We start from the raw sequence: 14655 nt of genomic DNA, 5'->3' as shown, positions 1-14655 counted from the left end.
TCCCGAAACATCAATTTTCCTGCACCTCGGATGCTGCTTGACCCGCTGTGCTTTTCCAACTTCACTTTAGCAGTTATCAACGATGTTGTCTGCAGCGTGGATGGTCCTGAGGGCATGCAGCCCCAGTTCCTTAATGCAGTCTGTCAGGAGCTGCAGATGGGTGCACTCCTCACTGGGGTAGCCACCAGGAACACGAGAAGTCTGCCACATCCTGCAAGAGGAGCACGCCACTGCCCTAAGCCAAGACAGAAAGATCAGAATCCTTACCTGTACCACCACTGAACCTCCTCAAACCAAAACCTACCAAGCAAACACCTCAACCCTTCCACTGGCCCACTCCCTTAACAGCTGCTTCCTCATACACCTTGACCTTGTTAGTCACCCTCTTCACAGAACCTTTTTTTATATTTCAAAAATATACTTTATTCATAAATACTTTGCTGATCTGTACAACTGAGGAAAGCTAATGGCATACTGGCCTTTATAGTGAGAGAGTTGGAGTATCAGAGTAAGGATGTCTTGCTGAGGGAATCCTGAGGGACAGGATGTACAAGTATTTGGAAAGGCAAGGACTGATTAGGGATAGTCAACATTGCTTTGTGCGTGGGGAATCATGTCTCACAAACTCGATTGAGTTTTTTGAAGAAGTAACAAAGAGGATTGATGAGGGCAGAGCAGTAGATGTGATCTATATGGACTTCAGTAAGGCATTTGACAAGGTTCAAACTTTATTGCTGGAACAGCACAGCAGGTCAGGCAGCATCCAGGGAACAGGAGATTCGACGTTTCGGGCACAGGCCCTTCTTCAGGAATGAAGAAGGGCCTGTGCCCGAAACGTCGAATCTCCTGTTTCCTGGATGCTGCCTGACCTGCTGTGCTGTTCCAGCAATAAAGTTTCAACTTTGATCTCCAGCATCTGCAGACCTCACTTTCTTCTCGAAGATTTGACAAGGTTCCCCATGGGAGACTGATTAGCAAGGTTAGATCTCATGGAATACAGGGAGAACTAGCCATTTGGATACAGAACTGACTCAAAGATGGAAGGCAGAGGGTGGTGGTGGTGGAGGGTTGTTTTTCAGACTGGAGGCCTGTGACCAGTGGAGTGCCACAAGGATCGGTGCTGGGTCCTCTACTTTTCGTCATTTTATATAAATGATTTGGATATGAGCATAAGAGGTACAGTTAGTAAGTTTGCAGATGACACCAAAATTGGAGGTGTAGTGGACAGTTACCTCAGATTACAACAGGATCTGGACCAGATGGGCCAATGAGCTGAGAAGTGGCAGGTGGAGGTTAATTTGGATAAATGCGAGGTGCTGCATTTTGGGAAAGCAAATCTTAGCAGGACTTATACACTTAATGGTAAGGTCCTAGGGAGTGTTGCTGAACAAAGAGACCTTGGAGAGAAGGTTCATAGCTCCTTGAAAGTGGAGTCACAGGTAGATAGGATAGTGAAGAAGGCGTTTGGTATGCTTTCCTTTATTGGTCAGAGTATTGAGTACAGGAGTTGGGAGGTCATGTTGCGGTTGTACAGGACATTGGTTAGGCCACTATTGGAATATTGCATGCAATTCTGGTCTCCTTCCTATCGGAAAATTGTTGTGAAACTTGAAAGGGTTCAGAAAAGATTTACAAGGATGTTGCCAGGGTTGGAGGATTTGAGCTATAGGGAGAGGCTGAACAGGCTGGGGCTGTATTCCCTGGAGCGTCGGATGCCAAGGGGTGACCTTATAAAGGTTTATAAAATCATGAGGGGCATGTATAGGGTAAATAGGCAAAGTCTTTTCCCCAGGGTTGGGGAGTTCAGAACTCGAGAGCATAGATTTAGTGTGAGAGGGGAAAGTTATAAAAGAGACCTAAGGGACAACTTTTTCACACAGAGGGTGGTACATGTATGGAATGAGCTGCTAGAGGATGTGGTAGAAGCTGGTACAATTGCAACATTTAAAAGGCATCTGGATGGGTATATGAATAGGAAGGGTTTGGAGGGATATGGGCCGGGTGCTGGCAGGTGGGACTAGATTGGGTTGGGATATCTGGTCAGCATGGACAGGTTGGACTGAAGGGTCTGTTTCCATGCTGTACATCTCTATGACTCTAAATTCTTCACTCAGAGAGTGAAGCCTTTGGAGCCAGTTCATTGGATACATTCATGAAGGAGCTGGACGTGGTTCTTGTGGCTAAAGGGTATGGGGAGAGGGCGGGAATGGGACACTGAGATTGCATGATCAGCCATGGTTGTATTGAATGGTGGAGCAGACTTGAAGGGCTGAATGGCCTCCTCCTGCTCCTATTTTCCATGTTTCTAGGTTACTATGAGTGTTGGCTCAGCCAGTGATGTCCTCGTCCTGAGAATAAATTTAAAAGACTAATGCCAGAACAGCGTCTGGGCCTGTATCTGATAACCACACACACAGAATCATTCTTAGGTTCAGAGAAACTTCCACAGGCTCAAACTGCCAGGCACCAGGGCTCCCTTTCCATAGAGCAGGCACCCTGGCTGATTTCGGAAGTGGAGATGGGATGTGATTCTGAGGGAATTACTGGGAAATTGAAATCCCAGTGGGCAGTTTCCCTCCACCTGAAACCTACCTTGCCCCAAATATCTCAATTTCAACCAGAGAAAACCAGAGAGGGTTCTGAGGAAATGAAGGACACATTTACACAGAAAAGTGTTGGATAAATAGATAGAGACGCCATATTTATCTCACACACTCCCCAACTGCAACCAGAGCCCAAACGTACTCTTGACCTATTACCCCCCACCTCACCCAGTCCCACTCTCATGTGATACTGTAAAAACTCAACGCAATGAGCCCCCTCCCCCTCCCTACCATTCTCTCTCCTCCATCCCATACCGTCCACCTTCCCCTCCCCACCCCTCAGCTTTGCTTGAGATACCTTCTGTTCACCAGCTGTTTTCAGAACGCAGTCTCAGGTTGGGGATTAGTAACACATTGACTCAGGCAGCTCTTTCTGAGAGTGGGGGTCACAATGGGCCTGTATCAGAGACCTGTCAATGTGGACTGACAGCTTAGCCCTTCTGAAGGAACCCGCATCGGAATTTCTCTTCAGAAATGTTGGCCTCGGTTATTGCATCCAATGGGAAGCAGAGATCTCAGGGTAACACAAACTCTCCTCAGAAAATCCAGCACATTGGCCCTGTCAGAGCTTCCCCGGGGACATCAGAACAGCATCCTGGGATAGTGAGTGAGTGTGTAAGAGAGAGAGAGAGAGAGAGAGAGGGGAAATCAGCCAGGGTTCCTGTTCCCGATCATTGTCCAGTGATCCCTGGGTTGGAGAGAGAGAGAGAGAGAGGAGGGGGGAACCAGCCAGGGTTCCTGTTCCTGATCACTGTCCAGTTATCCCTGGGTTAGAGGGAGAGAGAAGGAGAGAGAGAGGGGGGAGAAATCAGCCAGGGTTCCTGCTCCTGATCACTGTCCAGTTATCCCTGGGTTAGAGGGAGAGAGAAGGAGAGAGAGAGGGGGGAGAAATCAGCCAGGGTTCCTGCTCCTGATCACTGCCCAGTGATCCCTGGGAAAGAAAAAGAGAGAGAGATAGAGAGGGAGGGTTAAATCAGCCAGGGTTCCTGTTCCTGATCACTGTCCAGTGATCCCTGTGTTGGAGAGAGAGAGGGGGAATCAGTCTGAAGGGCAGTGTGATGGACCATCCCTGAACCTGATGGGTTAGCTGAGTGGTGGAGTATGGTGCAGAGAAATGTTGATTCAAATGATGCTGTTTTGCCTTCCACTACTTCAGGACCTTTAACTGGAAAAAGAAACCTTGAGCTCATGTATTTTGTTCTGTTTTGTTTCTGGTTCCAGAGGGAGATGCGAGTGGTCATTTTCAGATTGACAGGAATACTGGGGTTCTGTCCACAAACAGTGGCCTTGACAGAGAATCAGTTCCATTTTATACTTTAACTATTCTGGCTGAGGACGGTGGGACCCCACAGGCAAGTAGCACAGTATCTGTCCATGTTACTGTGCTGGATATCAATGACAACACCCCCGCTTTTCCAGAATCTTCCTACACCATCGAGATTGGAGAGGATAGTGCAGTGGGCACAGTGCTTCTGAAAGTTTCTGCGACCGACGGTGACGAAGGATCTAATGGTGATGTCTTGTATTATCTGAGCAGTGAGTCCCAGGGTATGTTTCACATTGACCAGGAGGGCAGGATCAGCACTGTCATGTCTCTGGACCGGGAGAAACAGCCCAGCTACACCTTCCTGGTTCGAGGTGTTGACTCAGCTCCCTCAGACCCCAGGAGCTGCACAGCACGGGTTGAAGTTAATGTGAAGGATGTTAATGACCACTCTCCACATTTCGTTATCGATCCACTCATTGTAAACATCTCCAAACACACATCAGTCAATCATCTCGTGGCTACCATGAAGGCAGATGACAAAGACTTTGGTGCCAACGCCTCCATATTCTATCGCTTCCTGAGGGCAGTTTCTGGGTTCACTATCAATTCTTTCACTGGGGAAATTCGCCTGCTCTCCCCACTGTCTTCGATGAGTCAGAGCGAGCGGACACTGTTTGTGGTTGCGACAGACCAGGGCTCCCCAGCTCTCTCCTCCACTGGAGTGGTCATGATCCACCTGAGGGAGGAACACAATCCCGGCTTACGGTTCCGTCGCAGCATCAGCAACATCCCATTGGCAGAGAACTCAGCAGCAGGTGGGTGTGCAACTGCTCACACTCACATGCGAACGCACACACTCACACACAAACACACACTCACACACACAGACACACACACAGACTCACACACACACACAAAGACACACACTCACGCATGCACACACACTCACGCACACACACACACAAACACACACAAAGACACACACTCACGCACACACACACACTCACACACACACACACACACACAGACTCACACACACACAGACTCACACACACAGACTCACACACACACACAGACTCACACACACACACAGACTCACACACACTCACAAACACACATGCACTCACACTCACACACACACTCACAAACACACACACACTCACTCACAGATTCACTCACACAGACTCACACACACAGACTCACACACACTCACTCACAAACACACATGCACTTACACTCACACACACACACTCACAAACACACACACACTCACTCACACAGACACACACAGACTCACACACACTCACAAACACACACGCACTCACACTCACACACAACACACACACTCACACACACTCCCATACACTCACACACACACACACACATGCTAACACACACACACACACACACACATGCTCACACTCCACACGTTCACCCACGTCTCTGTGATACCCACAGCATCGTACCTGCCAATTTCAATCTGTGGTGCAAGCTCATTCCCCTTGTTTTGTACACTGTGTGTATTTCAGTACAACCCCTTCAGTCCTGTATTGATTGCTCCCCTTCTCATAGCTGTCCCATTATCTGCTGTACCTGAAGATAGATTCCTGACCCTTTACATACTCTCTGTCTGACTACTTCTTCTGGAAAAAGTCAGAAGTCACACAGCACCAGCTTTTAGTCTAGTAGGTTTATTTGAAATCACAAGCTTTCAGAGCGTTGCCCCTTCATTAAGTGACAAATGAGCAGCTCCTCAAAAGCTCGTAATTTCAAATAAACCTGTTGGTTTATAACCTAGTGTCATAGAACATAGAACATTACAGCGCAGTACAGACCCTTCGGCCCTCGATGTTATGCTGACCTGTCATACCAATCTGAAGCCCGTCTAACCTACACTATTCCGTGTACGTCCATATGTTTGTCCAATGACGAATTAAATGTACTTAAAGTTGGCGAATCTACTACCATCGCAGGCAAAGCATTCTATACCTGTACTACTCTCTGAGTAAAGAAACTACCTCTGACATCTGTCCTATATCTATCACCCCTCAATTTAAAGCTATGCCCCCTTATGCTCGCCGTCACCATACTTGGAAAATGGCTCTCCCTGTCCACCCTATCTAACCCTCTGATTATCTTATATGTCTCTATTAAGTCACCTCTCAACCTTCTTCCCTCCAACGAAAACAGCCTCAAGTCCCTCAGCCTTTCCTTGTAAGACCTTCCCTCCATACCAGGCAACATTCTAGTAAATCTCCTCTGAACCCTTACCAAAGCTTCCACATCCTTCCTATAATGCGGTGACCAGAGCTGTACACAATGTGACCTCTGACTTCAGCCACCCAGTCCTATACCAGCACCTCCACACCTTGATCTGGAAACTTTAATAACCTCTGCTGAGCCCTTTCATCCATGACTCCCCACGCAACTGAACTCATCACCCTCTGCTTCCTATTACTCACAGGAGAGGTGCTGGAAAACTGGAGGACAGCCAATGTGGGACTGTTATTCAAGGAAGGTACAAGTGATAAAGCAGTAAAGTACAGGCTGGTCAATCTAACACAGTGGTGGGAAACTGTTTGAAGCAATTCAGAGGGACAGAATTAATCTGCATTTGGAGAGGCAGGGATTAATCAAAGACAGCCAGTATGGTTTTGTTCAGGGGAGATCATGTCTGAACATGATCATGTCTGATCAGCTTGATTGTATTTTTCAAAGAGGTGACAGTCACCCAATGCGGGAATTGAACCTGGGTCCCTGGTGCTGTGAGGCAGCAGTGCTAACCCCATGGTCTTCTCTCAGTGATTTGGCCACCTCAACTCTAGAGAATTCCAGACATTCACTACACTGACAGAAGATCTTCACAGGGTCCACACACAACTTCCCACTTCTGTCTTTGACTGGCCCTATTCCTAGCCTCGTCATCCTTTATTCCTCACAAACCAATAGAAAGCTTTAGGGTTCTCCTTTTTACTATTTTCTAAAGACTGTTCATGTCCTCTCTGTGCTCTTCTTAACTCTCTCTTTAAATCCTTCCTAGCTGATCTATAACTCACCATCGCCTCATCTGTATCATCTTGCCTCATCAACACATAAGCCTCCATCTTCCGCTTAACAAGAGATGCAATCCCTGTAGTAAACCACGGTTCCCTTACTTTATCACTTCCTCCCTGCCTCACAGGGACATACCTATCAAGGACACGCAATATCTCTTCCTTTAACCAGCTCCACATTTCGATTGTCCCCATCCCCTGCATTTTGCTGCCCCATTCTATGCATCCTAAGACTTGCCTAATTGCATTATAATTGCTCTTGCCCTGTGGCATGTACCTATCCCTTTCCATCGCTAAATTAAACATTACTGAATTATGGTCACTCTCTCCAAAGTGCTCACCCACAACTAAATTGAACACCTGGCCTGGTTCATTCCCAAGCACCAGCGGTTAGCACTGCTGCCTCACAGCGCCAGAGACACGTGTTCAATTCCCGCCTCAGGCGATTGATTGTGTGGAGTTTGCACATTCTCCCCGTGTCTGCGTGGGTTTCCTCCGGGTGCTCTGGTTTCCTCCCACAGTCCAAAGATGTGCAGGTCAGGTGAATTGGCCATGCTAAATTGCCCGTAGTGTTAGGTAAGGGGTAAATGTAGGGGTATGGGTGGGTTGTGCTTCGGCGGGTCGGTGTGGACTTGTTGGGCCAAAGGGCCTGTTTCCACCCTGTAAGTAATCTAATCTAAAGTCTAATCTAATCTAATCCAGTGTGGCCTCCCCTCTTGTCGGCCCTTCAACATACTGTGTCAGGAAACCCTCCTGTAACATTGGACAAAAACTGATCCATCCGACGTACTAGAGTTATAGCATTTCCAGTCAATGTTGGGGAAGTTAAAGTCCCCCATAATAACCACCCTGTTCCTTTCACTCCTACACAGAATCATTTTGCCAATCCTCTCCTAAACCTCCCTGGAACTCTGCGGAGGTGTATATAAATAAAAACTCCAAGCAGTGTGACCTCTCCTCCTGTTTCTAACCTCAGCCCACACTACCTCAGCAGACGAGTCCTCGTCAAAAGTTCTCTCAGCCACCTTTATACATTCCTTGACTGACAAGGCCACACCTCCCCCTCTTTTACCACCTTGCCTGTTCGTAATGAAAGATCTAAACCCTGGAACCTGCGACATCCGTTTCTGTCCCTGCTCTATCCATGTCTCCGAAATGGCTACAACAGCAAAGCCCAGGTACCTAATCATGCTGCAAGCTCACCTACCTTATTCTGGATATTCCTGGTGTTGAAGTAGACACACTTCAAACCAGCATGCTGTCTGCCAACACATTCCAGTGACCATGAAATCCTGTCCATGCCCTCCCTACTCTCATCCTCCTGTGCACTGGAACTACACCTCAGGTTCCCATCCCCCTGCTGAGCTAGTGAAGATAAACTTGACCCCAGGATGGGTTTATGAAGCTGTGTACAGAAATGTGGGGATGCAGCTGCAAATGTTGTAAATGTGTCAGCGTGACAGACAAGTGTTTGTTCAGGCACCAGGAATTCTGCAGAAAATGTGAACGAGATTGAAATAAAACAGAAGGAAAGGCTGGGCAGATGTAGATTCACTTCTTTGAGATTGAGAAGCTCAAGATGTGACTTTATGGAGGTCAGGGTAAGGGAGGCTGGAGAGAGAGTGGGTTTCCAGGATCCCTGGGAGAGAGGGCGAGGTGGGAATAGTGGGATTCAGGGGCAGGATGGGAAGATGTGATTCTAGACTTGTCTTATGTGGAGAATGAAACACAAAAGAGACTCTGTTACTCCATTTGTTTCCGATCTGTATCTGTGATTGGGGTCATCATTATGTTAACACCATGTGACTGCTTCCTGCAGGTACATCTGTTGTGAAGATTGAGGCGCAGCATCCTGATGGTTCACACAGAGGAATCTTCTACAGTATCTTCAGTGGCAATGAGAGAGATGCCTTCACCATTCATTCCAATACAGGTCGGCAAAGCACACATGCACTCACACTGCCACTGGGGGGAGTGGGGAGGGGGGCTGGAAATCAAACCCCACTATTCCCAAAGCTATCCCCAAGGTGAAAGGGTTTTGTTACTCTGTCGAAAGCCCCCCATTTACCTGACTGGCAAATTCAGGCTAAAAGGAAACATTGACCAGCTTTCTCTACTTCAGAAGAAGACAGCACCTTATTGCAAATGAAGTGTTTCTAACCAATGACAGAAAATAAACACAAATTGCTAATTTATAACTTTCTATAATCAAACTCTGCCCCTTTGAGAAGCACTCGCAGACACAGACAAACAGACAGACAGAAACATCACAGGGAGGGAGGGAACCAAACTGTTGGTGAAGTGCAATCCTGGCACCAGTCCAGATAGAGGGAATGTTTTCCTTCATTTCCCATCCAATTCCTTTGGATCCTTTGAGGATGACACAAGCTTGTGAACACACTGAACCTCAGCCTTTTATTCCCCGGTTAAGCCTTCACCCTTTCAGTGTTCTTGAAGTATGTCTCTCCCTTTGTTGTTTCAGGAAGGAAATGTGCAGAGAGAGGGTTAAACTGTTCGGAACATCCTTTTACTTAGAATAGAATAGAATCCCAACAATGTGGAAGTAGGCCATTTGACCCATCAAGTCCATATCACTCCAGCAAACAGCATCCCACCCAGACTCACTGTCATACCTGTAACCCAGCATTTCCAATGACTAACCCTATCCCAGTAACCCAGCATTTCCCATGGCTAATCCACCTAAGCCTGCACATTCATGAACACTATGGCCCATCATCTAACCAGCAAGACCTTGGACTGTGGGAGGAACCCAGAGCACCAAGAGGAAACCTACACAGACACTGGGAGATTGTGCAAACTCCACACAGACAGTCACCTGAGGCTGGGATTGAACCTGGGTCTCTGGTGCCGTGAGGCAGCTGTGCTAACCACTGAGCAACACACATGCCCACAAGCATGCACTCACACACACGCGCACGCACGCACCTACACACATGTAAACACACCCACATGCATGTACACACCCACACATGTACACATGCATGCAAACACCCACACACATGTGTGTGCATGTATCACATACGTGCACACAAACACACACCCCAACACAGAAACAGGTCTTTCAGCCCATGATGTTGTGTAAACATGACACCAAACTAAACTAATCCCTTCTGCCTGCCATTAGTCCATATCCCTCTATTCCTTGCATAGCCATGTGTTTATCTAAAAATCCCTTAAACACCCCTATTATATCTGCCTCGATCACCACCATTCCAGACTTCTACCACTCTCTGTGTAAAACACTTCCCCTCATGTCTCCTTTAGACATTCCCCCCTCACCTTAAATTAATGCCCCATTATATTTGACATTTGAACTCTGGGAGAAAGTTTCTGACCATCAAACCTACCTGTGCATCTCATAATTTTATAGACTTCAATCAAGTCTCCCTGCAGCTTCTGCTTCTCCAGAGAAAACAACCTGAGTTTTTCTCGCCTCTCCTTGTAGCTCATACCCTCTAATCCAGGCAGCATCCTGGTAAACCTCTTCTGTACCCTCTCCAAAATTTCCACATGCTTCCTGCAATGGGGCAACCAGAATTGAACACAATACTCTAAGTGAAGCTTAACCAAAGTTTTATAAAGCTGCAACATGACATCCTCACTCTGGTACTCAATTTCCCGGCCAATAAAGACAAACATGCTATACACTTTCTTTATCACTCTCTCTACTCATGTGGCCACTTTCAGAGAGCTATGGACTTGAACCCCAAAATCCCTCTGTACAGCAATGTTGTTCAGGGTCGTGTCATTAACATTTGATCTCCCAAAATGCAGTGCTTCACACTTACCTGGATTAAACTCCACCTGCCATTTCTCTCCCCATATCTGCAACTCATCTACATCCTGCTGTATCCTTTGACAACCTTCTACACTATCCACAGCTCCACCAACTTTTTTATCGTCTGCAACACATCAATGATTCAAGTCATTTATATATATCACAAACAGCAGAGGTGCCAGTACAGATCCCTGCAGAACACCACTAAATATGGACTTCCAGCCTGAAAAATACCCTTCCACAACTACCCTCTGCCTTCCGTGGGCAAGCCAATTCTGAATCCATGCAGCCAAGTCACCTTGGATCCCAAGCATCTTAATCTTCTGAATGAGCCCACCATGAAGGACCTTGTCAAAAACCTGAGTAAAATCCACGAAGGCAACATCCACTGCTCTACCCTCAGTGATCACCTTTGTCACCCCCTTGAAAAACTAAATCAAGTTGGTAAGACATGACCTGCCCTGCACAAAGCCAAGCTGACTATTCTTAATTAGGCTATGCTTTTCTAAATGAGCATAAATCCAATCCCTAAGAATTCTCTCCAATAACTTCCCAACTGCTGATGTAAGACTCACCGGTCTATAGTTTCCTGGATTATCCCTACTTCCCTTCTTGAACCGAGGAACAACATTGGCTACTCGCCAGTCCTCCAGGACCTCTCCAGAAGGTAGTGAAGTGACAAAGATTTTGGTCAAGGCCCCAGCAATCTCCTCTTGTCTCTCTCAGTAACCTGGGGTAGATACCATCAGGCCCTGGGAACTTATCCACCTTAAAGCTCTTCAAGAGATACAACACCACTTTGTTCTTGATCTCAAAATACCTTAGCATATTAGCATGTTCCACACTAATCTCTCTATCCTCCACATCCTTCTCCTGGGTGAATACTGATGCAAACTACTCTTAGGATCTCACCCACACCCTCTGCCTCCAAGTACAAGTTCCCTCCTATATCCTTGAGTGGTCCTACTTTCTCTCTCCTCTTATTTTTAATGTGTCTACAGAATGCTTTGGAAATCTCTTTAACTCCACTTGCCAAGGTCATTTCAAAGCCCTTCCTCGCTCTCCTAATTCCCAGTTTGAGTTCCCTCCTGCTTTCCTTATATTCCTCATGGGCCTTGTCTGATTTTACCTTCCAAAAACTTACATATGCTCCTTTGTCTCTTTTGACTAAATTCACAACCTCCCTCGTTATCCAAGGATCCCTTACCTTGCCATCCTTGCCCTTCCTCCTTACTGGAATATGCCGGTCCTGAACTCTTCCCAGTAGGTTTTTAAACAATTCCTCTTGTCAGATGTGAACTTGCCTGATAACAGTTCCTCCCAACTAACACTCCCTCGCTCCTGCCTAATACTGACATAATTAGCCTTCACTCCAGTTTAGAACATAGAACATAGAAATGTACAGCAAGGAACAGGCCCTTTGGCCCACGATGTTGTGCCGAGGTTTAGTCCTAATGTAAAATATATTAACTTAACCTACGCAACCCTCAACTCACTGCTATCCATGTGCATGCCCAGCAGTCACTTAAGTGTCCCCAGTGACTCTGCTTCCACCACCACAGCTGGCAACGCATTCCATGCATTCACAACTCTCTGCGTAAAGAACCTACCTCTGATGTCTCCTTTATACCCTCCTCCTAATATCTTCAAATTATGACCCCTCGCACCAGTCATTCCTCCCTGGGGAAAAGTCTCTGGCTATTGACTCTACCTTTCCACTCATTATTTTGTACACCTCGATCAGGTCTCCTCTCTTCCTCCTCCTCTCCAGAGAGAAAAATCTGAGCTTATTCAACCTTCATAAGGCAAACCCTCCACTCCAGGCAGCATCCTGGTAAACCTTCTTTGCACCCTCTCCAAAGCCTCTGTATCTTTCCTATAGAAGGGTGACCAGAACTGGAGCTGAAAATGTGTTGCTGGATAAGCACAGCAGGTCAGGCAGCATCCAAGGAACAGGAGAATCGACGTTTCGGGCATAAGCCCTTCTTCAGGAATGAGGAAGGGTTATGCCCGAAACGTCGATTCTCCTGTTCCTTAGATGCTGCCTGACCTCCTGTGCTTATCCAGCAACACATTTTCAGCTCTGATCTCCAGCATCTGCAGTCCTCACTTTCTCCCCGACCAGAACTGGACACAATATTCCAAGTGTGGTCTCACCAGGGATTTGTAGAGCTGCAGCAAAACCTCGCGGCTCTTAAACTCGATTCCCCTGTTAATGAAAGGCAAAACACCATATGCTTCCTTAACAACCCTGGGTGGTAACTTTGAGGGATTTATGCACTTGCACACCCAGATCCCTCTGTTCCTCCACACTGCCAAGAATCCTGTCTTTAATCCTATATTCAGCATTTGAGTTTGACCTTCCAAAATGTATCACTTCGCATTTATCCAGGTTGAACTCCATCTGCCATTTCTCAGTTCAGCTCTGCATCCTGTCTATGTCGCGCTGCAGCCTGCAGTAGCCCTCGATACTATCAATGACACCTCCAAACTTTGTGTCATCGGCAAATTTACTAACCCACCCCTCAACCTCCTCATCCAAGTCATTTATAAAAAACTACAAAGAGCCATGAACAGAGCCCTGAGGGAACCCACTCAACACTGACCTCCAGGTAGAATACTTTCCATCTACAACCACTCTCTGCCTTCTGTCAGCCAGCCAATTCTGAATCCAGATAGCCAAATCTCCCTGTGTCCCATACTTCCTGACTTTATGAATAAGCTTACCATGGGGACCCTTATCAAATGCCTTGCTGAAGTCCAGATACACCTCATCCACTGCTCGTCCTGTCACCTTCTCAAAGAACTCAATAAGATTTGTGAGGCATGACCTGCCCCTCACAAAGCCATGCTGACTGCCTTTAATCAGACTATGCTTTGGCAAATAGTCATAAATCCTATGCTTCAGAATTCTTTCCAAAACTTTGCTGACCACAGACGTAAGACTGACTGGTCTGTAATTGACAGGGATTACACTTCTTGAAAAGAGGAACAACATTCGCCTCCTTCCAGTTCTCCGGTACGACTCCCGTGGAGAGTGAGGAGGCAAATATCCTCGCCAGCGGCTTAGCAACCTCCTTTCTTGCTTCATGGAGCAGCCTCGGATAAATCTGGTCTGGCCCTGGGGACTTATCAATCTTAATGTTTTCCAAAATTTCCAGCACACCAACTTCATCAATCTTGATCTGGTCAAGCCTGTTTCCCAGCTCCTCTAAGTTTTCATTTACAACGAGGTCCTTTTCCTTAGTGAAAACCGAAGCAAAAAACTCATTTAGGGATCTGCTCAGACTCCATGCACAACTCGGCCCTACCTTCTCCATGATCATTCTCTTATTCCTCACGTATGAGTAAAATGCCTTTGGGTTATCCATAATCCTTCTTGCCAAGCCTTTTTCGTGCCCTCTCCTGGCTCTCCTCAGTCCATTTCTGAGCTCCTTTCTAGCAAGCCTGTAATCCTCTAAAGCTGTGCTAGATCCTTGCTTCCTCCACCTTATGTAAGCTGTCTGCTTCCTTTTGACGAGAAGCTCCTCTGTTCTTGTCATCCAATGTTCCTTAATCTTACCCCTTCTTACCTGTCTCAGAGGAACAAATTTGTGCATCACTCGCAACAACTGCTCCTTAAATAGTCTCCACATGTCTGCTGTGCCCTTTCTGTGGAACAATTGCTCCCAGTCTGTACTTCCCAATTCCTGTCTGATAGCGTCATAATTTCCTTTTCCCCAATTAAATATCTTCCCTCGATAACTGCTCCTTTCCCTTTCCAAGGCTATGGTAAATGTGAGGCAGTTGTCATCACTGTCACCAAAGTGTTCTCCCACAGTGAGACCTGTTCTGGCTCATTGCTGAGCACCAAATCCAAAATGGCCTCTCCCCTCATTGCTCTGTCTACTTACTGAGTAAGGAAACCCTCCTGAACACACCTGACAAAAACGG

General features: G+C 46.8%; 1 protein-coding gene across 1 annotated transcript in view; it reads left to right on the top strand.

Moving 5' to 3' along the window:
- The window catches only part of LOC122551097 (protocadherin-16-like), a 370928-nt gene that overhangs the window by 305246 nt on the left and 51027 nt on the right, over positions 1 to 14655 (top strand). Inside the window, exons 14-15 of the mRNA XM_087988529.1 lie at positions 3825 to 4685; positions 8743 to 8856. Of these exons, the coding sequence (XP_087844655.1) occupies positions 3825 to 4685; positions 8743 to 8856 (975 nt within the window). The remainder of the gene's footprint in view (positions 1 to 3824; positions 4686 to 8742; positions 8857 to 14655) is intronic.

Source organism: Chiloscyllium plagiosum, unplaced genomic scaffold (assembly GCF_037043375.1).
Source record: "Chiloscyllium plagiosum isolate Xiang-an unplaced genomic scaffold, Cpla_swu_hap1 HiC_scaffold_6, whole genome shotgun sequence".
Lineage (NCBI taxonomy): Eukaryota > Metazoa > Chordata > Chondrichthyes > Orectolobiformes > Hemiscylliidae > Chiloscyllium > Chiloscyllium plagiosum.
The sequence above is the reverse complement of the archived record's forward strand: the minus strand, read 5'-3'. Positions and strand labels throughout refer to the sequence as shown.